Source organism: Lontra canadensis, unplaced genomic scaffold (genome assembly GCF_010015895.1).
Source record: "Lontra canadensis isolate GAN:19392208 unplaced genomic scaffold, GSC_riverotter_1.0 scaffold160, whole genome shotgun sequence".
NCBI lineage: Eukaryota > Metazoa > Chordata > Mammalia > Carnivora > Mustelidae > Lontra > Lontra canadensis.
In genome coordinates this window covers 1269440-1296255 of record NW_022631154.1, presented here as the reverse complement: position 1 = coordinate 1296255, position 26816 = coordinate 1269440, and the positions used below count along the sequence as shown (strand labels likewise).

Genomic DNA, 26816 nt, shown 5'->3' with positions numbered 1-26816 from the left:
GCGAGAGAGCACAAGCAGGCAGCACAGCAGAGGGAGAGGGAGAAGCAGGCTCCCCACTGAGCAGGGAGCCCGATGTGCGGCTCGATCCCGGAACCCCAGGATCACAACCTGAGCCGAAGGCAGTCACTCAACCAACTGAGCCACCCAGGCGCCCCCAAATAAAATTTCTTTAAACAGAAAAAAATCAGAGTTGGCTGCAAGAGCCGGATGTCTGTCGGCTCGGTGAGGACAGGAGGCTCTCCTGCCGGGCAGGCGGTGGGGCGGGCGCAGAAACAGCACACGGCCCTGCTTCCTAAGTTCTTCGGCCTTGATCACGTAAGCGCTGCATCCGCTACTGCTTTTCCAGACAACACGGACGAGTGGCAGCACAGAGCAGACGCTCTCACACCTGCTCCACTTCCTGACGCTCCGCAAAGCCTGTGCGGCTCACTGTGTCCGCAAGCCTGAGTGAGATCCAGCAGCTGTGACGACAAACACCACCGGGTCCCAGCGACACTCCAGCACGACTGTTCCGAGTTACCAGGGGACCCCCCGGCCCCGTCAGAGCCTGTGTGTGGGGACAGGAGTCAGGCAGGGCAGACCAGGTCCTAGAAACCAGACGCTGTGACAGCACATGGGAATCACCAGTCCCTGTGCACATCCTACTGTGAGAAACACGGCTCCCCACGTCAAAGTCACATTCACTCTTTTATAATTTCATGAGAAAAATAGAAAAAGAAGAAAGAAAAAGAAAATAGAGAAGCTGCATGACCTTGAGTGCTCTGACTCCTAAGGCTGCAGCTGGCAGCTCCCAGGGGCTGAGTGTGACACGACAGCCGTCATGCCAGAGCGGCCCTGAGGGGTCAGGTCTCCCGAGTCGGCCAGCGAGGAGCCCAACTGGGGAAGGGTTGGGGGCAGCAAGAGGTGGCCGGGAACGGCAGCAGGAGTCTGGGAGCGGCAGCAACGCGCCAGCCAGCTCCTGAGGACAGCTCCCTGCCCTTCTGTCGCCAGCCTCTTGTCACCTTGATACAAGCTCCCCGCCACTGGAGGAAACAGTCCAGGGTCCTTCCCCTGTATTCCCCACCTGGTTCTGTCTCCCTGGACTCCCAGGAGCTCTCCTGCCGGCAGTCAGGGCCAACACCCCCGGCCCCTCCGAGCTCCACCTGCTGTCCCCGCGGGACTGAGACGCAGCCACTCCCACCTGAGCACCGCAGGCCACTTAGTGCGCCTTCGGAAGCCGCGTCACTGCACAGTGGGGACATCAAAAAGATCACTTCTGTTACCCTTTAATCCCTCCCAGTGCCTCTGATAGGGTTCTTGGGAGCAGAGGGGCAAGGCCCCGCGCCTCCCCGCACCCCCCTACTTCCTCCAGCTCCCGCCCTGTGGGTCTTGCCAAACAAGGCAAGGGAGCCGGCCTCAACAGGGAGGCCTCTGCATCAGCAAGGGCGGGAGGCAGGCCAGGAAGCGGGCCTCCCGCCCTCCCCACAGCCCCTGTCCCGACACCCAGTGACACACACATGTTCTTCTCCCACACTTTATTGGAACAAAGGAGGGGGCAGACCAACACCACAGACCCGTCCACCGTGGGGGGGGTCCGGACTTCAGCACCTGGCACAGCCGGAGCACATAATAAATACAGGCAAGGCGGGCGGCGCGCGAGTGGGGGGCATCCACACGCAGGAAGGACACTGGAGAACCTTCCGGTCTCCGGCAGAGACGCAGGTGGCACTGGCGCAGTCCACTCACAGAGGAACAGGGCAGGGGGCGCGATTTCCATCGTGCAGGTGGGAAGGGAGACATTTCCTTGTGCAGGTGGGAAAGAGGAGAGAGACGCAGAGAAACTCCTTTTCACGTTTCCAGGAAGAGCAGAGTTCGCCTCACACGTGGCACGAGAGGGGGAGGAAGACTGATGTCCCCCCCCCCCCCCCCAGCGCGGGGCGGGGGGGGGGGGGGGCTCATTGCGCCGCCACCGGGGTGCACAGGTCCGTGGGCCATGGGTGGTTGGTTCCCGAGGCGCAGGAGGGAGAGGCGGACCGGCCAGGGGCTCGGCCTAGAGGACGAGAGACGTGTACCCCACGGGCACCAGCCCCTCGGCGCCGTCCCGCCCGCAGCGGAGCCAGTCCTCGTCCACCGTGGCGACCACTCGCAGCACCTCCCCGCGCCGGAAGCTGAGCTGGTCCGGTCCCGCGGCCGCGTGGTCACAGAGCGCGCGCACCGCCCTGCGGGGAGCCAGAGGGACACCAGCTGTCGCCGGGGCGCCTTCCCCACTGCCGGGGCTCATGCATCAGCGCGCGGGGGGGGGGGCCGCCCGGGGGCGGGGGGCCCCCCCCCCCCCGCCGGGCCCCCCGCGCCCGGGGGGGGGGGGGGGGGGGGGGGGCCGCGGCCACTTATCTGACGCCACCCGCACTCCCTGGGGCTTCAAATCCATCCCAAGCAACCAGGCGCCTTATCGGAACCCTCCCAGGCAGGCTTCCTGGGGGGCCCCTCAGGGGCAAACACAGCACCTCCCCCCAGGGGCTGCCGGCACAGCGCGCGGCGCCCGCACCACTCCGCCCACCTCCTCTTCCCCTCCCAGGGCCGCATGCTCGCTCTCTGCACCCCAGCCCGGGGTCTGACCCCCGCCCCAGGCCCGCTCTCCACCACGCGCCCCAAGACCCTTCGGAGACACAGGCCAGCACCCCGTCCCCCGGCCCGCGCCGCTTCCCTAACCAGCTCTCGGCCCTCCGAGGCCTCCAGCCGCCGCCGCCCTCACGCCCCACGGGAGCAGGACACGTTCCTCACCCGCCACACCCGCACCGGGCCTTCCCCGACGCCCCAGACCCGGCGCCCAAGCACACAGTCCGCCCTTCCCCGCGTAGCGGCCACACAGCAACTGCGCATGCGCCCGCCGGAAGGCCCCCCCGGAACGCCCCGCGGGGCCGCGGGCTCCAGGACGCCCCGGGCTCCGGCGTCCGCCCGCCTGTTCCCTCCTGGGCAGCGCGCCAGGCACGCGGTACTTGAAAACCGCCGTCCGACGAGGGAAAAATCCAGAAACCCCACTCGGGTGACCGAGAACAGCCCCCGGAAGCCAGAGCCAAAGCAGGGGCGGCACCCCGCTCCCCCGGGGACAAACGGCGTGTCCGCTCCCGGGGGGCATGCGGACCCGGTGCGCCACCAGCCGAGCCTCCATCCCGCCCGCTTCACGCTCCGGCCCCGGCGTCCGCAGGGCAGGGGCCAGGCACGGGGACAAGAGCGTCACGGGCCCCCCCCCACCTCTGCACGACGCTGGCAGCTGAGGCCTCGAGCTCCTCGGGAGGCGACAGCGGCTCGGGAGGTGCGCCCCGCTTCACCAGAGCCAACACGCTCACGGTCGGGGGCAGCCAGCTGGACGGTCTCCTGGGGGTGAGGACACGGGGTCGCAGAGGTCACCGGCCTTCAGCAAAGGCCCCAAGAACCCACGACTTCAATGGTGGGAAGAGGTCAGGAGGGGGCCCCTTCGGGGTTCTTAGGGAGGTGACAACCCCAGACACCAGGAGGGCCGGAGCGCAGGTCACGCGTGGTTCTCAGCTTTGACGGCCGAGCGGGGAGCTGGGAGCTGACGCCCGCGGAGCTCCCAGCCGGGCCAAGGGGAGACCCAGGCTCTGAAGGGACCCCCACCCCAATACCTGGACTTCATGGGTCCTCCATCCGTTTCCGCCAGGCCCCCGGGCACGCCAAACAGCCTCCCCAGCCACAGGCCTCGGCCGGGTGCCGTGTCCTCCGTGGGCACTGGCCTCGCTTGCGGGCCTCCGGCCACCGGCCCAGGACGCCACGACCTCCACCGGGGCAGAGGGAAGCCCTCGCTGCCCCCCGAGGCGTAGACTCGAGAGGCCTGGGTCAGCTGCTCCCACCAGCTGCCTGGTGCGGGGGCACCGGCGGGAGCGGGAGGGCCCGGAGCCGTCTCCCCCGCGGCCCCCCGAAGGCTCTGGGCCAGCCGTCCCCCCCAGTGCAGCACGGCGTGCACCGTCTGCTGCAGGGCCGGGGGTGAGCCGGGCCTGGCAGCGGCCGGGGATGGGCCCAGGGGCAGGTGGTGGTGGTGCTCAAAGAGCAGGTCCAGGTGGAAGGTGAGCACCGAGAGCGGCTGCAGCAGGAGCAGCAGCTCCGTGGACAGGGCGGGGCAACCGCCCCGAGCCAAGGACAAGAATCCGGTGGGCAGGTACAGGAGGGACAGTAGGCCTGGGGAGAAGCAGGCCACCGTCAGACCCCCAGCCTCCGTCTATGCTGGGAGCTGCGGGGGCGGAGCCCGCAACCCGCAGAACCAGGAGTGACACTGCATGCAAAAAATCAGGGGGCCCGGAGCAACAGTGTGGGGGTGCACTGGCCTGGAGCCTCACCCAACAAGGCCCCAAGGCTGAGCAAGCGTGCCCGAGGGTTCGGGGGAGGACAGCCCAAGGAGACCCTGGGGCAGGCAGGCAGGTGAGGCAGAGGCAGGAGGCAGGGGAAGGAGGAAGAGGCGGGTGGACGGACTCCGGGCTCCGGAAGTTCCCTGGAGGATCTGGGTTTTCCCCGCTGTGGGGCAGTGCCATGCACTGGACGTGGGAGGCACCGAGGAACAGAGGTGGAGCCGGGGACCAGGGTCCCTCCGGCATCACTGGGACCCGCAGCAGAGCCAGCTCTCTGGCTCCCTCCCCGCCTGCCACCCCGCCCTGCCCGCAGGAGTCTGACCTGCATCTTCCTGGAGGCTGGAAAACCACAGCTCCAACTGCTTAGTGCTGGGGACGAAGGACAGCGAGGGCTCAGGGCGGTGCAGTGCCCCTGCCCCTCTGTGTGGGGGATGAGGAGCTTCCAAGAGCGACAAGGCCCCAGCGCCGCGACCCTCCCGCCCGGGACACCCGTGTAGTCCGGGCCGTGGGCGGGGCGCCAGGAAAGCGGCCACTCACTTGAGGAGACCCAGGATGAAGGCGTGAAAACGGCTGCGGCTGCTGCTCAGCGGGGCCAGGCGGCTGACCTGGCTGTACAGGGTCCCCAGCGCACAGCTGCTGGCGCCTGCGGACACCGCGCGGTGAGCCGGGCCCAGCCGCGCCCCGGCCCGGCCCACCCGCCCGCGCCCCGCGCCCACCTGGCTTCACCGACGCCTCCACCACGCTCCAGGGGCTGCTCCTGCGCTGCCCGGTGATGAGGTCCTTCCGGAAGGGCTTCAGCCCGTCGGCCACCAGGGCGTGCAGGGCCGGACAGAGGGTGGTCAGCACCAGATGACCCACGTCCGGGCTCAGCCGGCTATCCCCCAACTGGGCCTGGAGGCGGCACAACCGACACGTCCTGGGTGGATGCGGCCCCCTCCCCGCCGCCCGTTCGTGCGGCCGCAGGGCCTCCCACGGGCACCCTCACCTTCTGAACCAAGTTCCGGGCGGCCCCGAAGTGCGAGATGATCTTGTCCACCGAGGCGCTCACGGCTATCAGGAGCCCTGCGAGGGGCGGGCAGGGAGCGCGCGTCTGTGCGGCGCCCGCGCCCACCCCAGGCCCCCGCAGGCCGACCCGGGGGCGGAGAACGCGGACCCGCCGCAGCTGCCCCGGAAGCTGGGGTCAAGGAGTCCGGGCGTCCTACCTTTCTTCTGCTCCTGCAGCTGGCCAGTCCCGCTCTGGGCTTCTGCCATCCACCGTCGCTGGGCCCCTGGGGCGCCGGCGAACGACCAGGAACTCCGGGCTGGCGTGAAGGAAAAACGCGGCGACGCTTACGAGGGTGACCCGAGGACGCCGGGTTGGCGCCCCGGGCCGGAAGCGAGCTGGGGCAGGGGATGGGCGGGGCGCCTCGCGCTCGCCGTCCCCTCCCCCTCCCGGGCCGTGCACCCACCTCCGCCCCGTCTGCCCCGGGCCGGACGGCGCGCGCCCCGCCCGCTGGGCCGGTGGAGGGAGGGCAGCCCGGGGAGCACGTGGGGGACCGGGACCAATGGGCAGACAGGCCGGCCGACGAGAATGGGAGGAGACACGGAGGGAGAGGCGACCCCGGGGTCGGGAGGCTGGGAGGCGCGGGCGTAGGCACACCCGGGTCCGGCGCCCGCTTCTCCCCCACCCTCCCGAGCGAGGCGGGGACCGAGCCCCACCGCGTCCCCCGCGCCCCCGGCACCGCAAAGGCCCCGGACCGTGCACTTGCTGGCACCCCCTCAGCCCGTGCCCCCCACGCCCGGGCCTCGAGGTCCAAGGCCCTGCCCCACGGCGGAAGGCGGGGGCCGGATGCCCGCCCCCGAATCCGCTGGCGGGCGGGGCCGCGCCGCCTTCCCCGAGGACGCTGGGGGCTGAGGTCCGGCGCGGGGGGGGCGGAGCGACCCCCGCGGGCGAGCCCGGGTCCGTCTTACGTAGCCTGGGCGGAGGCGGCGGGCTCCTGGTCCGGCGGGGGGCCTTCGGCGGGCGCGGCGGCGGTGGCAGCGGGGGGGCGGGCACCTGGCAGGGCGGGGGGGCCACGGCGGGGAAGGTGCTGCTTCTGGGAAAGAGCGGGGACAGCAGCAGTGCCAGCTCGGGGCTGGCCAGGCAGGGCAGGACCCCCCGAGCCGGAGGCGAGTGGGCGCCCACGGGGGACAGGCGGACGGGCAGCAGCTGCTTCTGCGGGGGCCTCGGCGCGCCCAGCAGACGCAGCTCCGCGCGAGGCGGGCTGGCGGGAAGCGCCGGGAGCTGGGTCCCCGCCGCGCCCGCGCCCTCCAGGAGGGGGCGCGCGGCGGCCGCAGATCGCGGGGCGGGGGGCGGCGGGGGGAGGCCGGCTGCAGCGGGGATGGGGGGGCGGCGGGGGCGGGGCGGCAGCCAGGCGGGGCGGACGGAGAAAGAGGGAGCAGAGAGTTAGTGCCGCAGCCCGGCGGGTCCCCCCAGGGCGCCCCTCCCGGAGCGCTCTCTGGCCGCGGCCGGGGGGGAGGGGGTTGGGGCGGGCCGCACAGACGGAGGGGGCGGGGCCGCAGCCCGGCCCCTCCCCGCCCCGCCGTTCCCCGCGGCCGCTTACCCGCACGGCCGGCCTGCGCGCCCGGCTCCTCCGGCTCCCGGGCGGCGGGGACCTCCTGGCCAGCCGCGGGGCTGCCCTCCCTGCCCTCCTCGGGCGGCCGCTCGGCGATGGGCTGCAGCCCCGGACGGTTCTTCCTCCTCCGCGGCGGCACGGGCGGGGGCGGGGGCCGGGGCGGCACCAAGGCCCAGCCGGCCGGGGGGTCCCGGGGCGGCACCGGCGGGGGCGGGGCCCGGCTTCGGGAGCGGAGCTCCTTGAAGGTGGTGACTTCCCGGGGCGGCGCGGGGGAGCCGCCGAGCGAGCCGCTGGGGGGCAGCTCGCTGTCGGGCGAGAAGACGATGAGCCAGTCGCTGCGGTCTTTCTTGACCTGCGGCGCCAGGGGCAGCCCCGGGCCCCGCCTGCGCTTCTGGGCCAGCTCGTGGAAGGACGTGATTGTCCGGTGGGCCGCCGGCTCCTCGCTGACGTCACTCCGCCACCCCGCGTCGGTCCTGGAGCTGCCATCAGTCACTGCCGTGCGGCCTGCCCACCCCGAGTCGAGTTTTGCGGGTCGCGAGTCCCCAGCGGTGCTGCAGCCGGAGTCCCTGCTCTCCGCGGCTTTCCAACCCGCGCCCGGCGTTTCCGTGTCGATCTTCCAAATGGGGTTGATCTTCCAGCTGGGCTCGGTTTTCCCAGCGTCGGCTTTCCCGTCATCATCCGCCTCCGGGAGCTCGGAGGCAGGGAGGTCCAGCTCCCCACCGTCGTCCTCCTCCTCCGGGGCTGGGGAAGGGGGCTCCTGGCAGGTGGTCAGGGCGTTGCAGTTGGAGTCCAAGCCGGGGCCGGGTGGGGAGGAAGCTCCCGAGCAGGAATCGGGCGAGCAGCAGAAGCTGTCCGGAGAGCAGGCTCCGGGGCCGACGGAGCCCAGCGGGGAGCCCTGCTCCAGGGGGACGATGCTGGGCTGAGGGTGGACATCCTCGTCGCCCAGGAGGCCCCTCGAGTACACCGAGATGGGGGACTCGTCGGGACTAAGATCTGAGCAGGAGCTGAGAGAGGAGGAGCAGCCCGGGTCCGAGGGGGAGGCGGCCCCCTCTTCCTCCCGGGCTGGGTCCTGCCGGTTTTCTAAGCCCGGCCCGTGCTCCTGGCAGCATCTGCAGGGCACCGCTGGGCTGTTGGAATTGGCGTCCACCAGGGCTCCGCTGCAGGGCCCCCGGCTCTCCTTGCCCCCGGTGTCCCCGGGGGGAGGGGGTGTGCTCAAGGGCCCCTCCCGCAGCTCCGGACGGCGGGACAGGTGCAAGCCCAGGGAGACGTGCTGGAGGTGGATGTGGTTGAGGTTGCAGAGTAAAGCCCTCTGAGGGGACAGCATCGTGCCGGTGGCGACGGGACGGCCTCTGGAGAATCCGGGAAGTCGGGCCTCTCACCCGCCTACCTGGCAACCGCAGATGCAGACCTGGAAGACGGAGAGTGATGCCCAGCCGGAGAGGACGCGGGCCGCCAGAAGGACACCGAGGTGACGGCCAGCTGCAGCAGGCGTGAAAGGCGCCGGCCGCTTTGGACAATATTTCAATGAGACGCAAACGTCCACACTGCAGTATTTGCAGGTGGAGCTGGAGGGAGCCCCCCGGGACTGGGGCGGGGAGGGTCAGAGAATGCGGCTGCGCTCTGGATTTCCGTGGAGGTGCGGGGGCTTGGAAAAGGATGAGGCCCAGAATGGAGCCCCGGATCCTCTCTGCGGCAGTCTGGCCCTGCACCGGCCCCCCCCGCCATTTCCCCAGCCTGCCCTTCACTCCCAGGGGAAGGGGCCGAGGCAGGCCCCGCCCAGATGCCCGTTAACGGGGTGGGGGGAGGCGCGGCTGGCTGCCTAATGCGGGCAAGGGGCGGGCGTGGGGACAGAGACCGAGTCCGGTCCGCGGAGGTGGGCCAGCCGACCCCCGCAGCCTCGGTGCCGCTCTGCTCGGACCCCGCGCCTGCCCGTTCTCTCCGCGCTCGTCTCCGTCCCCCGGGCGCCGCCCCACTCTTCCGTGCAATGCTCCTGCTCGCCTCTCCCGCACCCCCGCGGGCCCCGATGCTCCATCCACACCCACCGCTGAGCCCCCCCTCACCAGGGTCCTCCTGCAGCCTCCGCAGCTGGGCTCCTCCACGACTCCCAAGGTCCCCGCCGGACCGCACCGACTGGAAGGGGGGCGCTAGGACAACCCGCCGGCGCCGCGCAGCCGCGCCCCTTCACGCAGAGGCGGGGCGGGGCCCGGGCCCAGCCCCCATCGCCTGACGTCGTGCGCGTGTCCCCCACCTAGGCCCGCGCGCGGCGTCGGAGGCCTGACGCAGCGGGTGCCGACCGGTCCGCGAAGCCAGCCCCAGGGGATCCCGGCCGCCCCCCACCCCTGCCCGGGCTGCCAGAAGCAGGCGCAGAAGAACCACAAGAAGCTTCGATGATTTATTGAGAGCCGCCCCGCCCTGCCCCGCCCGTGCAGCATCCAGGTCACTTCTTCCTCTTGTAGATCTTGTTCGCCAGCCCCAGGAAGATGGCCCGCGGTAGGGGCGACGCGTGCTGCTCGATGAGGCCCATGAGGCGGGCGTAGCTCTCCTCCTCGTACTGCGCGAACACGGCGGGCAGGTCCAGCTCCTCGTACAGCGCCTTCACCCAGGCCACCTTCTCCGCCTCCTTCTGCCCGTAATTCTCCTGGGAGGGGCGGGAGGCAGGGAAAGGGCTTAGCACCCCCGCAACGGCCCTCATCCACACATTCCAGCCTCCACCGTCAAGGGCTCTGGAGCGCCTGCGGTCTTGTCCTTTGCGGCCGGCAAACCGTCAGAGAGCAGCTCGTCCGGTTTCCTCCACCTCGGCACTACCAAGGCCGGGGCTGCCTAAAAACGCGGGGGGCTGTTGTGTGCAAGGGGGGGAGGGGTGCTGTCTGGAGGCTCATCTGGCCTCTACCCACTGAAGATCCCCATAGCACGTGACAGAAAATGTGTGCTGATGATGCCAGACATCCCCTGGGGTGCACAGTCACCACCACCCCCTTGAGAATCCTTGCTCTGTCCCTTTCCTGGGAGCTCTGGGGTCGCGGCCACACAGGAACCTGCAGCAGCCGGCGCTGTTCCGGGGACGCCCGCTGCAGACACTGAACCACCAGCCAGCTGCATTTGTTGTCCTGGATGTCTGTGCCGATCTTGCCCGTCACACTGGGGTCCCCAAAGAGGTCGAGGTAATCGTCCTGGGCAGGGGGCAGAGGAGGACATGTGAAGAGGCTCCACAGCGGGGCCCTGGGGGCTGCTGTCGCCCAGTCCCTGCCTTCCCACCTGGATCTGAAAGAACTCCCCCATCTGCAGCAGGATCTCCTTGGCATTGGCGTGCTCCTTCTCGCCGTCGATGCCCGCCTACGGCGAAAACGGAACCAATAAGCCGAACACCGGGGGGCCTTCACTTTCCTTGCTGCACCTCCTGGGGGCCCCCAATGCGGGCCCCGGATCCCCTCCCCTCTCTGTTCAGACGGCCCTGGCTTCGGGGCTCTAGGATGTCTTGGTGGTCCGACCTCTAGCGCGCCTCTTCCAGCGAGGCCCTCCGGCATGTGCCCTCAGACGGGAGGCCGGCGCGTGCCCAGCCCGACTCACTCTTCCTGCTCCTGCCTGGATCGAATGGGAACTGGGGAGAAGTGAGGCCGGGGCGCGAGCAGGCCGCCCGCCACCAGCCTTTGCACCTGGTCTTCTTCCGCTCAGTGTGAAACCACCCCCATTCCGACCAGATGGAGGGCGTAGTGCTCCCCCAAGGCGGGCGGACCCCTCGCATATCCCGGCCTCCGCTGGCCTTCACAAAAATCTTGAGGGGACTCCATCATCGCACAGACCCCCTCAGACCTTCAGTGACTTGCCCGGGGTCACAGGCCAGACAGCAAATTGTCCGAAGTCCTCTGCTTTGTGCCGTCTGTCCAAAAGCCCCACCGGTGAGCAGCAAGGGGTGGGAGGCTCACTCACCATGTACATGGCGGCAGCCACAGGGAGGTAGAACGAGTAGAAAGCGGTCTTGTACTTGACAATAGATTTGTACCTGAGTAGGGGGAGAAGGTCAAGTCCTCAGAAGGAAAGCGCACGGCAGAGCCCTCCCTCACCGCCTGATTCCCTGTCCCTCACCTCTTCTCAGTGAATCTGCCAAGATCCACGTTGCCCTGGGGGGCTGTGATGAGGTCCAGAGTCTGTCCGATCTCCGTCTGATAGGAACTCTGAGGAAGAGGGAGACGGCCCCTGAGCTGGGCTTTCCCTGGGGCCGGGAAACCCTGAAAGGCAGCCCACGCCACAGGCCGAGACCGCGCTGCCCAGCTCCGCTCCCTTCCAGGCGAACCCGGCGACACCCCGGACCCCGAAACCCCCGAGGCCGCACCAGCTGCGGACAGCCTGGCCCGGAGCCCGGGCCTGCGCCGCACCTGAAGGAAGAGCTCCAGCAGGTTCAGGTAATAGGGCTGCTGCCGGCAGCGGAGCCTGAGCAGTCGGTAGACACAGGCCTCCAGCAGCAGGGCGTCGTTGACGGCGTCCAAACCGATGCCCGGCTGGCGGGGACACGGAGGAAAACAAGCTGTGGGCCCCTGGCCGTGCGGAACAGCTCCGCGCGCTGTGCCGCCCCGAGGCCTGGCCGCTCTACCTTCTGATACCAGCAGATCTGCCCCCGCCGGGTGAGGGAGGAATCCATGATGTCGTCGGACACCAGAAAGAAGGACTGCAGCTGCGAGAAGGCAGACCGGACTCAGCCGCGGGGCTCCTCCCGGCGCTCCTCCGACCCGCTGCGGGGCTGCCGCTGCCCAGCGCCGAGCGAGGAAGGGCGGTCGGGCCGGGGAGACCGAGGCCCGCCGTTCTGCGCTGTGGGGCCGGGGAGGTTCTAGGACCTCGCTGTTCCGGCTTCCGAGCAGCAACCCGGGAGACGCCAGCGGGTCTCGCCCATCGCCTCGCGAGCAGCCCTGGTCGCGGGAGGCACGGGTGTCGCATTCTGCGGGCTTCTCTCGCCAAGAACTTGAGCGACTGCTTAAGGCCCCTCCCCGCAGTGCCTTCCAGGGACTTCTGTGAGGAAAGGAGGCCCGTCCCGTGTCACCCCCAGGCCCTCCGCTCACACAGGACAAAGCCACACTTCGGGGCACTGACAGGCCAGAGCTGCAGCCTCCCTTGGCCACGTCTGCCTGCAGGTCTCCAACGTGTAACCACGCCAGCGGCAGCCGAGGGCCTCTCCTCTGGGCACCGGCCGGCCTCGGAGGCCCAGGATGAGCTGGTTTTCCCAGCAGGTTGTTCAGTCCCTGGAGGCCAGGACGTGTGCCCACCTGGGGCCGAGCACGGCACTCGCCCCAGAGCCGGTGTGTCCTAAGCGCCTAATGAATGCGACGCTGTCCCGAACCCCAGACTTCCCGCGTTCACGCTACACCTTCCCAGCCTTTAAAAACAGCTTTTCAGGACGTGGTTTTAAACCTTGGCTCCGTCCTGCTGTGTGGACCCACGGGTCTGCCTCGCTCCGATTCCCCAACGCTGCCCGTGGCCTCCAGCACGCTCAGTGTGCCGCAGCCTGCGGTGGCCACGGCTCTTGCCCCAGGTGACCCCTTGAGGAAGGAGGCGCTGATCCGCGCCCGTACGTCTGGCCACACACGGGCTTTCCACGCGGGAGGCGTGTGTGTTTATGGGGTGCTGACTTGGGGCCCCTGAGGACACAGGCCCCTGACTCCCCCACCTGCTTTCAACCAAGATGCTCTCCAAAGGGCCTCACTGCACAGCCTCCCTCACGCCCCTCTGCCCCACAGCAGTGGTTCTTAACCCAAATGCACTTCCTCTTTATTAGGGGACCTTTAAAAAAACAAAATACCAGCGCCAGAGTCCCACCCCCGGTCAATTAAGAGAGAGATCGATCCGCAGTATTAGTTGCAGTGAAGGCCTGTTCCGACGGTTAAGGCCTGAAGAACTGAGAGCCGCCAAACACGGTACCCTCGATGTGACCTTAGATGCTTAAAAACAAAACAAAAAAACCTAGAACAGACATTTTGGGGAGAGTCAGGAATATGTAAACACGGACTATGCGTTAGACACTATCACCGTTACTGGGGTCTGAACGTGTCCCCCCTGATGCACACGCTGAAACCCTAACCATCAGAGAGGAGCTGCCCAGCCCCTTCCCCACAAGGGGCTGCGGCTGGCAGGGGCTGCTGAGCCAGGAGGGGGCCCCCAACCACACTGGGGCCTTGGTCTTTGACTTCCAGCTTCCAGAAGTCGACAAAATAAAGCTCTGTTTTTTCTGCACTACGCGGTGTGCAGTCTTTCGCTGGGGCGACCCGCGTGAGCGGAGACAGACGTGACCAGGCACGGTGCTGAGGCGGGCAAATGTCCTCGCTCCTAGGAGGTGACGGCTGAAATGGACTGTAGGACACGAGGCAGGAGGAGAAAGATAAAAGCGGAAATTGTCACAGAAGTCCCCCAAGCGAAAACAACAGCGGGCAGCTCAGGTGTACTGGCAGGTGCCGGCACCGCAGCCGCGTGTCATCCCCTACCCGCCCCCGCTGCTCCCTGGGGAGCAGCAGGCAGCTCTGACTCAGCTCTGACTTGTGCCGTGTCCTTCCACCAGGTGACCCGCCCTGGCCCCACAGCTCTGCTCCTCTGTTCTGCCCAGACCTGCCCGGCCTCCCTGCCTTGCCCCGCGGTGTGTATGGGCTCCTTGTCCCCAGCGCCCAGTCCCGCAGTGACGCCACTGTCCCTTTCCCTCCTTGGAGGCAGATCCCGCCTCCCCAGCCCCATGGCAATTCCAGACTCCACGGCTCTGACGGGTCCACCCACGCTGCCCAGGTGGAGGAGGCAGTGTGGTTGGCCCCAAGCACATCACACCACCCTTGAGGTAGCTGCTCCTTTCCACACGCCAGGTCCTGAGTGCCTTCCCTTCTGAGCCCACTGCCACTCTCCTCGGGGCCTGGCGCCGCTCCTGGAATCCAGGCTCCTGGCCACTAATGAAGCTCTCAGGCTAGGCAAGGAAACTGTACCCCTCCTCAGGGGCAAACGAACTGGGTACAGGAGACAAGGACACATGGGGACTGGAGCCAACCAGAGAGCAAGCGAGCCACACAGGCGCACATGCCCCGCCAGCCGGGCTAGGACTTACCACCAGCCCGCGGATGCTGCAAGGGAACCTGGGCACAAATGTAGCAATTTTCCAAGCGATGCTAGAAATCTGGGTTTTTATGCAACCTCTCTTCTTGCTTAAGTTTAGAGCACTTCGCTTTAGGAAACGGCCAGCTGGCGGGCTGCAAGCCTTCCGTCTCTGCTTTAGAACTGCCCCTGGAAGAACTATGCCATGCTGACGGCTGTCCTTGCTCAGAGGAAAGAGCGGACGCCTTTATGCCCGGTTCCAAGGCCCGGGGCCCACAGCGGGCTCAGTCTGTAGGTGAAAGGTGCTCCCACGGGCAAAGGAGTCCCCGCGTTTGTTAACCCTTAGAGTGAAGCACGGCTAAATCTGACTACTAATGTCCAGAAACACATGGAGAAATTCGTCTCAAACTCATCCCTCCCCTTCCCCCCAGGTCAGCCCCGACCCTGGTTAAGACCTCTGCGTCTCCTGCCGTCCCCGCTCCTTACCAGCTCAACACACCAGCCCACGGTCAGGGCCCGCCCGAGGCTCTCGGCGTCCTGCTTGCTGGGCTCCACCAGCTCCCGAAATGCTATCAGCACCGTCAAACCCCGATTGTACTTGCCCCCAGTCACATTGTACTCCAGGACCTGGGGGCGAGGGCAGAGGAACAAGACAGCAGGTTCCCCAGAGCGCCTACTCTTAAGACTTCTCCCAGCCCTCTCCCGATTCCAACCCAGACTGGATTTTAACCTCCTCAGGCCCCATTCCTCCTCCCAGAGCCTGTGGAATGGCAGCCTTGGCTGCCATCTCCAAATCCCAGAGCACAGCTGGAAGGGTCCCTCTGCCCTCTCTCTGCCTGGTCTTCCTCAGGACATTTGTTTCCTTTTAAGCTCAACACCGGGCTTGAACTCATGACCCTGAGATCAAGGGTCACACGCTCGACGGATTGAGCCAGCCAGGCGCCCCGTTCCTCAGTAAGTGGTTAGGGCTCCACGCTGCACATTAGAATCTGCTCCCAAGCGCCCGAATGCACTATACATACCACTAGAATGGCTGGCTCGTCCGGACTCTGCTTCCCAGCTTCCAGCCCCATCCCCACCTCTCCGAGACCTCCCTGCCACTTACCCCTCCCCACCGTCCAAACCATCAGCAAAGGAAAAGCCTGTCTCATTGGAGGAAAGACAAGCCTCCCAAAGTTGGCCGGAAGTGCGCTCAGGAGGGGGAGGGGACCCAGGCCTATCGCCTCCTGCTGGGAGCTCTCTTTTTTGCCTTCTGCTGCCCTGCAGTCCCCCAGCTCCAATGCAGTGTCAAAACCTCCCTTCTAATCGTCATCCCAGTGTAGGCAAACCTTCTCCTTGGTTCTCCTCAAACAAACGAGACAGTATTTATAAAAAGAATTACTAGATATCCTAAAAGAATAAAAAATTAGGCAGCTCAAATATACCAGCTGAACTTCCTGCCCTGGAGCAGAGGTTTCATTTCATTTCTTCTCTTTTTTTGAGTACTTATTTACTTTAGTGGGAGGAGCAGAGGGAGAAGGAGACAGAGTCTTAAGCAGACTCCACACTGAGTGCAGAGCCCAACACAGGGCCTGATCTCATAACCCATGAGTTCATGACCTGACCAGAAAATAAGAGTCGGAAGCTTAACTGACTGAGCCACCCAGGCGCCCCAGAGGAGAGTTTCTGGTGATGCTCAGCTTCCCCGGAAGCTCCTCGGGCTGCCTTCTTTCCAGCTCCCGGACAAGTGGCACCTGAGAACTCCTGGACACCTAATTCCCTTTCTCAACAAAATCCAAGACTTAGCAGGCACTCCAGGGGCCTCCATCCCAGAGAACGCAGTCTGGATGGCTCACCTGAACCGCGAGGCAGGGTGGGTGGGCTGTGTAAGGGTCCCTGCTCCCACCCTGCCCCCTCCAGAAAAGACTGAGTCACTCAGGTAAAAGCCGCCCCTCCTCTCACCCCGGTGTCAAAGATCCCCCAAAAGCCACAGCTGGATCCCACACATCTACAGAGTGAACTGAACCTCAGATTAAGTCTCTGAAGTCACCAATCCTTCACCTCCTTGAGCCGGGCAATGGCATCTCCTGTCTCTGGGTGGCCCACGCCATCCTCGGTCAGCACCTTGACAATCTGGGAGAAGTGCTGGATGAAATCCTGCTTTGCTTGGGCGTAAGAGTCCGATTTCTGGTCTCCGTTCATTGTGAAGGAGGAGTAAAGTGCTCTGTGGAGAGAGGAAAACCAGGTCAGAAACCTGAGCAGCTGCTTCCCTCCCCGAGGCCCCTCACCCCCCACCACACTCACCGAGGCTCCTCTGTCCACGCTTGGCACCAGCAGCGGGCACCATGCCAGGCCCCCAGGACTGGGCACCCGCGCACCAGGGAGGGACGCCGAAGGGGACCCAGCCACCTCTCCCGGGGGACCCAGCAGGGGACTGGCAGCAAGAAGACGCCCACAGATCTCAGCCAGCGGGACAGGGGCATCATGGGGGTGGCATAGGGAGGGGGCACCGAGCACTCCCTGCAGGGGCAAGCACCAAAGGCAGATGCGCGGCGGCGGCTCCTCAGGTCATCCCCACCACTCTTTTATCTCTGGGCCCAGAACGCCGCGCTCTCTGCTGAGCTGGGCCTGAGGGCATTTCCAGAGAGAAGGAAATGCAAGGAGCAAAAGGCATCTGGTGACCGACAGTCAACGGGTCGCGCTTCACGCAGCGCGCACGTGACACCGCAACTCAGTGCCACCTAACCGTCCCCTCCAGCGCTGACTCCTGCAGCGAGCCTCCGGAATCGCCCCCCTCTCGGCTTCCTCCCCCAAGCCCTGGGGCACAGCCGGAGCAGTCCGCACTAGAGCTCCGGAGGACGAGGGCCGGGAGCGCCCGGGCAGCGCCCTGCTTGATGGGGGCCAGCTGAGGCTCTAGGACGCAGGAAGACCCGGGGGCAGCGGCGCCAAGTCTAGAACCCGGGTCCCCCCGGTAGGCGGGGAAAGGGCTGTGCAGGCTCGTGGATACCCCAAGAAGAGGAGAACTGCGCCGTAACCGGGGGACCACGGACACGAGGTCCCGGGCTCGGGGACTGGGCGCCCCGAGCCTCACAGGCAGCGCTGGGACCTCTCGGCCAGCCTCGGAGCAACACGGCGGCCGGGGAGGCTGAGGCCGCACACAGCCGGAAGACCGGCCGGTCAGGCCACCGGCCCCCGACACGGGGGACCTCCTGGACCCCGCGGTACTGCCACGAAAGTGGGGCTGAGGCTCCCACCGCCGCCCCAGTCCCCGCCGGAGACCTCTCTCACCTGCTCCTGGATGCCGCCTAAGGTTCAGTCCTAGCCGGGAACTCAGAAAACCGCTCCGCTCGGCGCGCGGCCCTCTGGGTCCGGTAGTTCCCGAGCTCCCTTCCTTCTGGACGGAAAAGCCTCACCAGACTACAATTCCCGGCATGCCGCGGGAGGGACAGGCCCACACGGTCTCTCGCGGGCCGCCTGGGCGGAGACGAGCCACGCTGACTGGCTGCCTCCCCTCGTGTGAGTATGGGGCCCTGGGCCGGACAACCAATGGCAGGGCTGCGTCCCGGGCGGGAGGAGCCGGCCGGGGCTGGCCGCGGAGGCGGGAGGCAGGATTCCCTCCCGCAGCGGCCGCCGCTCCCTGCGCGGGTGGGCGGTGGGCAGGGCTGCAGCGGGACCGGCTTCGCCGCGGGCGGACTGGAGAGACGGACGCAGCCCGCAGCCCCACTTCGGAGCGGCTGGGGCCGCAGCTACGGAACATCCGCAGGTGCCGAGCACAGCCCCGACGGGCGGAACCCAGCGACGGGCAGTCTCGGGAGGAGATGAAGAAAGCGCTGCGAGCGGCCGCCGCGTCTAAAACGACGGAACACGGCGCCTGCCTTCCGCCCAGCTCGTGGCCTCAGGGTCCTGGGATCGAGCCCCCGTCGGCCTCTCTGCTCAGCGGGGAGCCTGCTTCCCCCTCCCCCTCTGCCTGCCTCTCCGCCTACTTGTGATCTCTGTCAAATAAATAAATAAGATCTATAAATAAATAAATACTTAAGAACAAAATTTAACCAATTTGTACATTGAAAACTATAAAACACTGCTGACAGAGACTAAAGAACACCTAAACAAATGGAAAACAGCCGTATTCCTGGAGAAAAGACTTAATATTGTTAAGATGTCACGCAAAGCAATCTACAGATTCGACACAATCCCTGTCAAAATTCCAACGGATTTCTCTGCAGCTATGGAAAGACAATCTGCCAATGCGTATGGGGTTAGAAAGGGACCCTGGATGGCTAAAATAATCTGGATAAACTCGCACTTCCCGGTTTCAAAATGTACTACACGACTATGATAATCAAAACAATGTGTTCCTGGCATAAGGATAGACCTACTGACCAAGGAAACAGAATTGAGAGTCCAGAAATAAACTCATACATCTGTGACCAGTAGGTTGGTTTGTTTGTTTTAGGATTTTATTTATTCATTTGAGAGAGAGAGATGGAGCACACAAGCAGGGGGAGAGGCAGAGGGAGAGGGAGAAGCAGGCTCCTGGCTGAGCCAGCCAGGAGCCTGATGTGGGCTGGATCCCAGGCCCTGGAGACCATGACAGGAGCCGGAGGCAGACACCCAACCCTGTGAGCCACCCGGGCGCCGCCACCAATAGGTTTTTTACAGAGGCACCAAGTCCACTAAATGGGGAAAGGACAGTCTCTTCAACAAATGGCACCAGGTAAACCCAACTGTCTTTCCTCAGGCAAAAGAATGAAGTTGGACTCCTACCTCACACCATATGCAAAAATTAACTCAAAATGGATTAAAACCTATATAAAGAAGCTAAAACCATAAAAAATCTTAGAAGAAAACATAGAGATAAGCCTTCAGACCTTGTCTTTAATAGTGGGTTTTTTTGCGGGGGGGTTAAGTTTGTTTGTTTGTTCGTTTGTTTTAATTTTTAGGGGCACCTGCCCAGCTGTTGAGCGTCTGCCTTCAGCTCGGGTCACGATCCCAGGGTCCTGGGAGCAAGTCGCAAGTCAGCGGGGAGCCTGCTGCTCCCTCTTCTGCTCACCTGCTTGTGCTTGCTCACTCTCTCTGACAAAATCTTAAAATTTTTTTTTAGGTAATCCCTACCACCCAACATGGGGCTCAAACTCACAACCCTGAGATCCAGAGTCACAGGCTTCACCACCTGAGCCAGCCAGGCACCCCTAGTGATGGATTCTTAAATACGACACCAAAGGCATAAAAGGCAAAAGGTAATCCGAACTTCATCAAAATTGAAAACTTTTGTGCACCAAAGGACACCGTCAAGAGAGTGAAAAGAGAGTGTACAGAATGGGGGGGGGGCACCTGGGTGGCTCAGTGGGTTAAGCCTCTGCCTTAGGCTCAGGTCAGGGCCCAGGGACTGAGCCCCTTGAGTTGGCTCAGTCTGCTTCCCCCTCTCTCTCTGCCTGCCTCTCCGTGGGTGCGTACTTTTGATCTCTGTCTGCCAAATAGATAAAATCTTAAAAAAAAAAAAAAAAAAAGTCTTCCAAAAACAAAAGTGGCATATTTTACCATGATTAAAAACAAAAACAAGGGGCACCTGGGTGGCTCAGTGGGTTAAGCCTCTGCCTTCAGCTCAGGTCATGATCTCGGCGTCCTGGGGTGGAGCCCCGCATTGGCCTCCCTGCTCCTTGGGAGCCTGCTTCCCCCCCTCCCTGACCCTTCTCTCTGCCTGCCTCTCTGCCTACTTGTGATCTCTCTCTGTCAAATAAATAAAATCTTGAAAAAAAAAAAAAACTGAAAATCATGTGCTTCCTTGGAGAACTAAAGTGAGGTCCAGAAAACGTCATTACACACAGTAAATTACACGCCAGGGCTCAGCCAGCCACACCCAGAATGGACTTCGCGGGCCTGTAAACCTGCACATCTCCCCTCTGAGGAGCCTGTGGATTCTTCCCCCAGACCCGCCTCTTCCTTCCCTGGCCGTCCTCGGCCAAGGCCACCCTGGGACAGGGCTCCCCGCTTCCCACAGGTGACCACGCGCAGGGGGTGGGGCAGGGTGGGGGGCGAACGAACAAAGGATACGGACCCTGAGATGGGCAGAGGAGTGGCGGGAAGCCAAAGCAGTCCGGAGAGAAATGACCCTCCAGGAAGGAGGACGCTGACCTGGTATGGAGGCTGAGGGCGCTGCAGGAGGGAGCTGGGCTCCCGGATAATGGGTGTCAGGGGCTCGGAGAACGCTGGGAGGAGCGCTTCTCGCAGGGCGGGGGGGGGGGGGGGGGGGGGGGGGGGACTGAAAGCGGCTGGAAAGGGAGGCTTCTACTAGCATGGGTCCTGCCCGCTCCTCGCCCAGCCGAATTGGAACTCCCCAGCCTCAAATGCGCGGCGGGCTCAAGCCTTGGGTCCACCGGACCCGCAGCGAGAACTTTCAGGAACCCACAGGACCTCTCTGAGCTGGTGTACTTTTAATGAATCAAAGTATAAATGTGCATCTTATCCAATTTATAGAGTTGAGTCAGGGGTCAAAAGTGGCAAAGTGGGAGGAAAGTCTGTTTTTATTTTAATATTTTATTTATTTATTTGACAGAGATCACAAGTAGGCAGAGGGAGTGGGAAGCAGGCTCCCCGCTGAGCAGAGAGCCCGATTCGGGGCTCGATCCCAGGACCCCGGGATTATGACCTGAGCCGAAGGCAGAGGCTTTAACCCACTGAGCCACACAGGCACCCCAGAAAAGTCTTTTTTTTTTTTAAGATTTTATTTATTTATTTGACAGAGAGAGAGATCACAAGTAGGCAGAGAGGCAGACAGAGAGGTGGGGGGGAAGCAGGATCCCTGCTGAGCAGAGAGCCCGATGCAGGGCTCGATCCCAGGACCCTGGGATCATGACCTGAGCCAAAGGCAGAGGCTTTAACCCACTGAGGCACCCAGGTGCCCCCCAGAAAAGTCTTAATAAATATTCAAGTCTGCTTAAATCCGAAGAATTATTTTTTTTAAAGATTTTATTTATTTGACAGAGAGAGAGAGTACAGCAGGGGGAGCAGCAGCCAGAGAGACAGGGAGAAGCAGGCTCACTGAGCAGGGAGCCAGATGAGGGACTCCATCCCCAATCCCAGGATCCTGGGATCATGACCTGAGCCAAAGGCAGACACTTAACCGACTAAGGCACCCAGGCGGCCCCCAAGAAATTCTTAATCCACTCTCTTTGCAAACTCCAGGTTAAGGAAATGGGGAGAGGGAGTCAAAGAAGAGAGGGGGGAGGCCATGTGTCCCAGAACTAAAGCACTCTCACTTCCTCATTCCCAGCCTGGGACCTCCTAGAACTGACCTTCGCTATGGGACACAGCGAGTCTGGGATGGTCTAGACTCAGCCTGGCTAGGATGAGAGCCCCTGGGCTCTCCTACACCAGACCTAATCCTCAGTGGGAAACACTGGGCAGCACAATAGACCGTGGCTTCCTACACACCCAGGTCCCTGACAGCTCAGAGCCATCCCCTCCCCCAGTCACGAGAAGCCTCCAGCACTTAGGGGAAGAACGCACCTTAGCAGGCAAACAATCGTGGGTTCAAACTCTGGTTGAACTCCTTATTGGTTGTGTACTTGGGGTTCATTACCTAAACTCTTTGAACATCATTTTTCTCCTCCCTAGAACAGAGATGGCATGTATCTTGGGTTGGTGCTGGGCTTTCTTCTTCATATGGTGAGAGCAGCACTCCAGCAAGAATGTACCAGGCCGGCTCTTGGCCATGTCCCCAGACCATTAGGCCGCGGTCTGCTTGGAGCAGTTGTGTTTTGTGGTATCTTTTTTTTTTTTTTTAAGATTTTTTTTATTTATTTATTTGACAGACAGAGATCACAAATAGGCAGAGAGGCAGGCAGAGAGAGAGGAGGAAGCAGGCTCCCCACCGAGCAGAGAGCCCGATGCGGGGCTCGATCCCAGGACCCTGAGATCATGACCTGAGCCGAAGGCAGCGTCTCAACCCACTGAGCCACCCAGGCGCCCCTGTGGTATCTTGATAGGCCAGACAAACTGTCCTCTAGGAGTGCCCCCTCTCACTGGGTCAGGTGACCCTTTCCAGCTCTCTGTGGCTCCCAAGCTCACCCCAGTCACACCCTGATCACAGAACACCGATGGGGTCCGAGCCCTCACCTGTCTTCTCCATCCCCTGGAGCTTCTTGTGGACAGGAACATAGCTTTGTCGTGGCCTCCCAGAGGAGAGCACACAGTCCGCCCTAAGAAGAAACCTAGATGGAATTTATCTTGATAAGTAGAGAAATATTCTCTTTTTCTTAAAGGTTTATTTATTTATCTTAGAGAGAGGGGGAAAGAGAGAGCACAAGCCGGAGGAGGGGCAGAGGGAGAGGGAGGGAATCCCCTTCCCACTCTCTGGGAGCACAGAGCCCTCGGGCTCCACCCCGTGACACCGAGACGGCAACCTGAGCATATGCCAAGCCTGGACGTCCCACTGATGGGGCCACCCAGGCGCCCCAGGATTCTCACGAACACGCCCAGAACTGTCACCCCGCTGGTGCAGAGGCCGCACGGGGCGCGACCATCCGATTCTGTCAAACACCCTGCTTTCCCCCACAGCAGCCACACACTCTGCCTCGGCAGGGAGAGCTTCCGTGAAGCCTCCACCGGCAATACCACAGACACTTCAGGACACATCTCTAGTGGACAAGGAATTTTTTTAAACATAAGGCACAAAATTAACAGTAATTCCTTAATAGGAATTACATGCTTAATAGCATGTAATAGCCAACCTGTGTTCAGATTTCCTGGATGGTGTCAAAAATGCATTTTGCGGGGCGCCTGGGTGGCTCAGTGGGTTAAGCCTCTGCCTTCGGCTCAGGTGATCTTGTGATCTCTCGCTCTCTCTCTCTCTCTGTCAAATAAATAAATAAAATCTTTAAAAAAATGCATTTTGCGATTGGCTTGTTCAGATCAGAATCTAATTCGGGGTCTCACGCTGCACTCGGTCGGTCGGCTGTGTCTTAAACTGTTTTTAAACAAACAGTTACTCCTTCCCCCTTGTTTTCATGCTGTTTCATTGCTGATTAACTGGGTCTTTTGCTGCTAGAACTGCCCGAGTGCTGGGTCTGGCTGATGGCGTCCGCATGTGATGAACTCATTCCTCTACTCCCTGTGCTTCCTGTGGACCGGTTGGCTGGGAGGCGCCAAGAGCACCAGAATTTGTCCAGGACATGTGCTTCCTCTTGCCTCCTGCAAGGAGCAGTGGCGCTCCGTGGCCCCACTTCTGTGTGCCAGACTTGATGGTTTTAGTGGCTATTGATGAGTATTTTGTTTTATTTACTTTTAAAGTACGCTCTCTACCCAATGCAGGGTTGACTCGCAACCCCAAGATCAAAAGCCACATGTTCTACGCCCGAGCCAGCCGGACACCCCTGCTGGTGAGTATCTTCCATCTAACCTGATGGACAAGAGAAGCCCCGAACAGAGGGGATGAGGAAGGGCACCGAGGTGCAGGGAACCGCACGTGCAAAGGCCCGGCCTGCAGCAGCGGCGATGCAGAGGGTGTGGGTTTGGAAAACATCCGGAATCTACAGATTCTGGTGACTGACGTGAGCTGTCGGTAGCAAGAGGCTCCCAGTCTCCCTGCGGTTCAGAAACAGTTGAGACAGGTCGGGTGGAGTCGGGGCGGGTTGGGGTGCAGGTAAGGAAGGAAGAAGACGCAGACTCGGCCGCCGCAGTACAAGGTGCAGGAGAGAGGGGGCCGGATGGGGTTGGGGCGCTGGATCTGAGGCCTACAGATACAGAGAGAGGCTGGAGCCGGCTGAGTCGCCCCGAGAGCCCCTCACCATTCAAAGTTACTCACTGATCCCCTACCAGGCACCAGGAATATACCAGTGGGCAACAGAAACAAAATGCCTATTCTTCTGGAACTGACTTTTGGCGGGGGGGGGGGGGGGGGCGGACGCAGGGAATAAGTCCAGTGTATAAAAGCTGGGTGAGGGGAGCACCTGGGGGGCACCTCAGTCATCAGGCGTCTGCCTTCAGCTTAGGTCATGAGGTCCTGGGATCCAGCCCCACATCGGGCTCCCTGCTCGGCGGGAAGCCTGCTTCTCCCTCTCCCTCTGCCCTGCTTGTGTCCCCTCTCTCGCTGCCTCTCTCTGTCAAATAAATAACTAAGTCTTTAAAAAAAAAAAAAAAAAGCTGAGCTGGGAAGGACAGCAAAGCACGGGGAAGCCTGCCGTGGTCCGTGGGTGGTCCCGGAAGGCCTCACCAGCAGCGGTGCCCGGACAGAAGGGAGCGAGCCACAGAGCCCGCAGGGGCAACAGCGTCCTCCGTTCGTGGAGGGAGCTCAGAGCAGCCCCCTTCTCCGGTGGGGGCTTCTCTTCCTTGTTTGAGAAATGTGGGGTGATGTAGGAAAGACCGCTAGGGTTCAAAGCCCCCAGGCAAGAAAGAATTCTTGAGACGTCTTTGGTGCAAAAAGGTGGTTTTATGAAATCACAGGGACAGGCCCCACGGGGAGAAAGGCGCACGGAGGCGTCAGGCGCGGCCCATTGCCCACATCCGAGATGGGAGAGGGTTAGGGAGGGTCCAGCGGGGAGCGGTAAAGGAGGTTTCCAGAGGAATCTCTGTTATGTTACTGCGGACTTACAAGGTCCAGGCAGTTGGGCTAAGGTCACCTTTGCCCTCAGCAAAGTTCAGCACGTCTGAGTCCCCCAGCTGAGTCCCCAGAGGAAGGTCACTCTTCCTGTTTCAAGGCCTTGTCAACGGGCCGCGGGCAGTGAGATTTAATAATTTTTCTTCCGCCTTTTGTTTCCCACGTCACCAGGGCCAGCATGACTAGATTTGTGGGGGAGGACTGTGAAGGAGCAGGGCCTCATGAGGCCTTCAGCCTGCGCTCTGAGTGAGGAGGGAACATTGGTGGGGGTCAAGCCACGAGCCAGGTTTGCACCCTCTAGCCCCCTTTCCAGACCCTGTCCCCATGTGAGGCTCTCCCACCGTCTCTCTTCTCCCTAGGGTGGACCTGCCCACCCGGCCCCAGAGGCAAGACCAGAGCTGCAGGGAGGGTGGCGGGCCTTTCCAGAAGGTTCCATGGGCCCACACACCTGTCCATGCAGCACCACTCACCACAGCCGGAAGGTGGAGAAAGCCAGAGGGCCGGTTCCCAGACAGAGGGATAAACAAGGTGTGACCTGGACACAATGGAGTATTATTCAGCCTGAAGAAGAAAGGACGTCTGGAGAGACGCTGCAGTCCAGAGGAGCCGCGGAAACACGCCGAGTGGAATAAGTGAGTCACGAGCAGACAGCGAGTGACTCCACTTTCACAAGGTCCCCAGAGTCCGCAAATCCACGGACACAGAAGACAGAACGGCAGTCATTGGGGCCTGGGGGGTGGGAGCAGGGACTTTGTGCTGGATGGGGACGGAGTTTCTGGTTGAGTTGGTGAGAACCATGTTGGAACTACTATTGTGGTTGCCCAACATGATGAATGTACTGGAAGCCACTCAACTGTACGCCTAAAAACGGTAAACAGTCCGTTTCTTCTTATGGATATTTTACTACAATTTTTCAAAACACCAAAAGCGACCTGGGCGCTGGTTCTGGGCAGTTTCCTCCCCTGCATGTGACAGCTCCCACCGCGGACTTCAGGGAATCCAAATGGTGCCCCAGAGGACGGCCTCCCTTCCTATGCGAGAAGCCCATGGCGGGGTGGGGACGGGGAGGGGGCACAGAATGCGGTGTTCCGTACCCAGCTACCACTTGCATTGACGCAGAAGCTTCCGGAAGCCCTGTCGCCTCAGTACAGAAGGCGAACCTCGATCTCTGACGGGCTGTGAGTTTGAGCCCCACATCGGACACAGATTACTAAAAATAATAGTAATAAATAGGGGCGCCCGCGTGGCTCAGTGAGTTAAGCCTCTGCCTTCGGCTCAGGTCATGATCCCAGGGTCGTGGGACCGAGCCGCATCGGGCTCTCTGCTCAGCAGGGAGCCTGCTTCTCCCCCACCCACCCCTGCCTGCCTCTCTGCCTACTTGTGATCTCTGTCAAATAAACAAAAATAAAACATAAAAATAAAACAAAGTAAAATGTTCCTATATTTTTAAAAGGGGGGCATATATTGTTTGTGACAGCGTGGTCGTTTCGGAGACACAGAAACTTTGGCAGCATGCGGGGGCGGGGGCGTGGAGCGGCTGCACCTCTGAGGCTTGAATATTGCGCAAGTGTCCGCGCAAATCACCGTGAGGGCACGTGCACAAAGTCCAGGAACCTGCTGGAAGCGCACACGCAGGGCCACCCCCCGAATGGGGCCGCGGGCGGGGCGGTCGGAGGCGAGGGTCCAGGCGCAGGGCCCCCGCACCCCCAGGACCGTCCGCCCAGAGCCGCGCAGGGGGAAGTTGGGGGTCCTGGACGCGCAGGGGCAGGGCCGGGCCGGGGGCGGGGCGCGCGCGGCGCCCCTGGGGCGGCTCTCGGGCGCCCCCTGCAGGCCGGCCGCGTCGTGCGTGCGGCGCGGCGGCTGCAACTGGCGTGTCTCTGGGTCCGTGTGTCCCCGTAGGGCGCGTGTGCGCGTGCGCCGACGCTGGCCAGTCCGCCCCCGCCTCCCTTCAGCTCTGGCGCGGCCTCCGTGAAAGCACCGTGGGAGCTCCTCCGTCACCCACAACCCTCCCCTCCTCCTGTCCCCACGAAGGCGCACTTCTCGAACCCTAAGGGCAGCAGGCCTATCTCTGTCCCGTCGGGCTGGTCCGGCTCTAGGAGCCCCGCGCGGGGCAGGGCACGAGCCGAGAACGCATGCAAGCGCGCGCGCCGAAGGCTGCGGGGGCTCTCGTGACACGAAGCGGAGGCCTGGATCCTGTAGGCCTACTGTCCCTCCAGCTTTGTCACCCATGGGCCACCTGCTCAGGGCTGCTTG

The 26816-nt window shown here is 63.0% G+C and overlaps 3 protein-coding genes across 8 annotated transcripts; 1 reads left to right on the top strand and 2 right to left on the bottom strand.

Moving 5' to 3' along the window:
• Positions 1-1980: 1980 nt before the first annotated feature.
• RUSC1 (RUN and SH3 domain containing 1) lies at positions 1981-9083 on the bottom strand. 3 transcript variants are annotated; one of them, XM_032845232.1, is made up of 11 exons: positions 8995-9083; positions 6929-8342; positions 6291-6689; positions 5543-5641; positions 5326-5402; positions 5057-5231; positions 4878-4983; positions 4663-4709; positions 3624-4173; positions 3233-3354; positions 1981-2205 (listed from the first exon to the last, which is right to left on the bottom strand). In XM_032845232.1, exons 2-11 carry the CDS (start codon positions 8256-8258, stop codon positions 2030-2032), a joined length of 3081 nt encoding a protein of 1026 aa, XP_032701123.1. In that variant the 5' UTR covers positions 8259-8342; positions 8995-9083; the 3' UTR covers positions 1981-2029. The 3 variants fall into 3 exon arrangements, with proteins under 3 accessions (XP_032701123.1, XP_032701121.1, XP_032701122.1); XM_032845230.1 differs by lacking the exon at positions 6291-6689 and having other exon boundaries at positions 6923-8342; XM_032845231.1 differs by lacking the exons at positions 6291-6689; positions 8995-9083 and having other exon boundaries at positions 6923-8509.
• On the top strand, positions 8335-9170 carry LOC116859664 (putative uncharacterized protein RUSC1-AS1). Its single transcript, XM_032845128.1, is given in 4 exon segments — positions 8335-8356; positions 8464-8915; positions 8984-9012; positions 9014-9170. Coding segments are annotated over 4 exon segments (651 nt in total). The 3' UTR covers positions 9162-9170.
• Positions 9171-9344: 174 nt separating this feature from the next.
• On the bottom strand, positions 9345-17273 carry FDPS (farnesyl diphosphate synthase). 4 transcript variants are annotated; one of them, XM_032845238.1, is made up of 11 exons: positions 17258-17273; positions 16274-16597; positions 16031-16193; positions 14477-14617; positions 11523-11603; positions 11308-11430; positions 11018-11106; positions 10862-10934; positions 10190-10267; positions 9970-10104; positions 9345-9572 (listed from the first exon to the last, which is right to left on the bottom strand). In XM_032845238.1, exons 2-11 carry the CDS (start codon positions 16453-16455, stop codon positions 9372-9374), a joined length of 1266 nt encoding a protein of 421 aa, XP_032701129.1. In that variant the 5' UTR covers positions 16456-16597; positions 17258-17273; the 3' UTR covers positions 9345-9371. The 4 variants fall into 4 exon arrangements, with proteins under 4 accessions (XP_032701129.1, XP_032701130.1, XP_032701131.1 ...); XM_032845239.1 differs by having other exon boundaries at positions 16559-16597; positions 17258-17263; XM_032845240.1 differs by lacking the exon at positions 16274-16597 and having other exon boundaries at positions 17258-17270.
• Positions 17274-26816: the final 9543 nt, after the last annotated feature.

Excerpts from the sequence above, each read along its gene's own strand:
- RUSC1 (XM_032845232.1), bottom strand. The coding sequence starts at position 8,258 with ATGCTGTCCCCTCAGAGGGCTTTACTCTGCAACCTCAACCACATCCAC. Across the intron at positions 5,403-5,542 it reads GCTGCAGGAGCAGAAGAAAG|GGCTCCTGATAGCCGTGAGC; the intron begins GTAGGACGCCCG and ends CGCCCCTCGCAG. Across the intron at positions 5,232-5,325 it reads CCCGGAACTTGGTTCAGAAG|GCCCAGTTGGGGGATAGCCG; the intron begins GTGAGGGTGCCC and ends TGCCGCCTCCAG.
- FDPS (XM_032845238.1), bottom strand. The coding sequence starts at position 16,455 with ATGATGCCCCTGTCCCGCTGGCTGAGATCTGTGGGCGTCTTCTTGCTG. Across the intron at positions 14,618-16,030 it reads CCATTGCCCGGCTCAAGGAG|GTCCTGGAGTACAATGTGAC; the intron begins GTGAAGGATTGG and ends CCTCGCCCCCAG. Across the intron at positions 10,268-10,861 it reads TGGCTGCCGCCATGTACATG|GCGGGCATCGACGGCGAGAA; the intron begins GTGAGTGAGCCT and ends TTTTCGCCGTAG.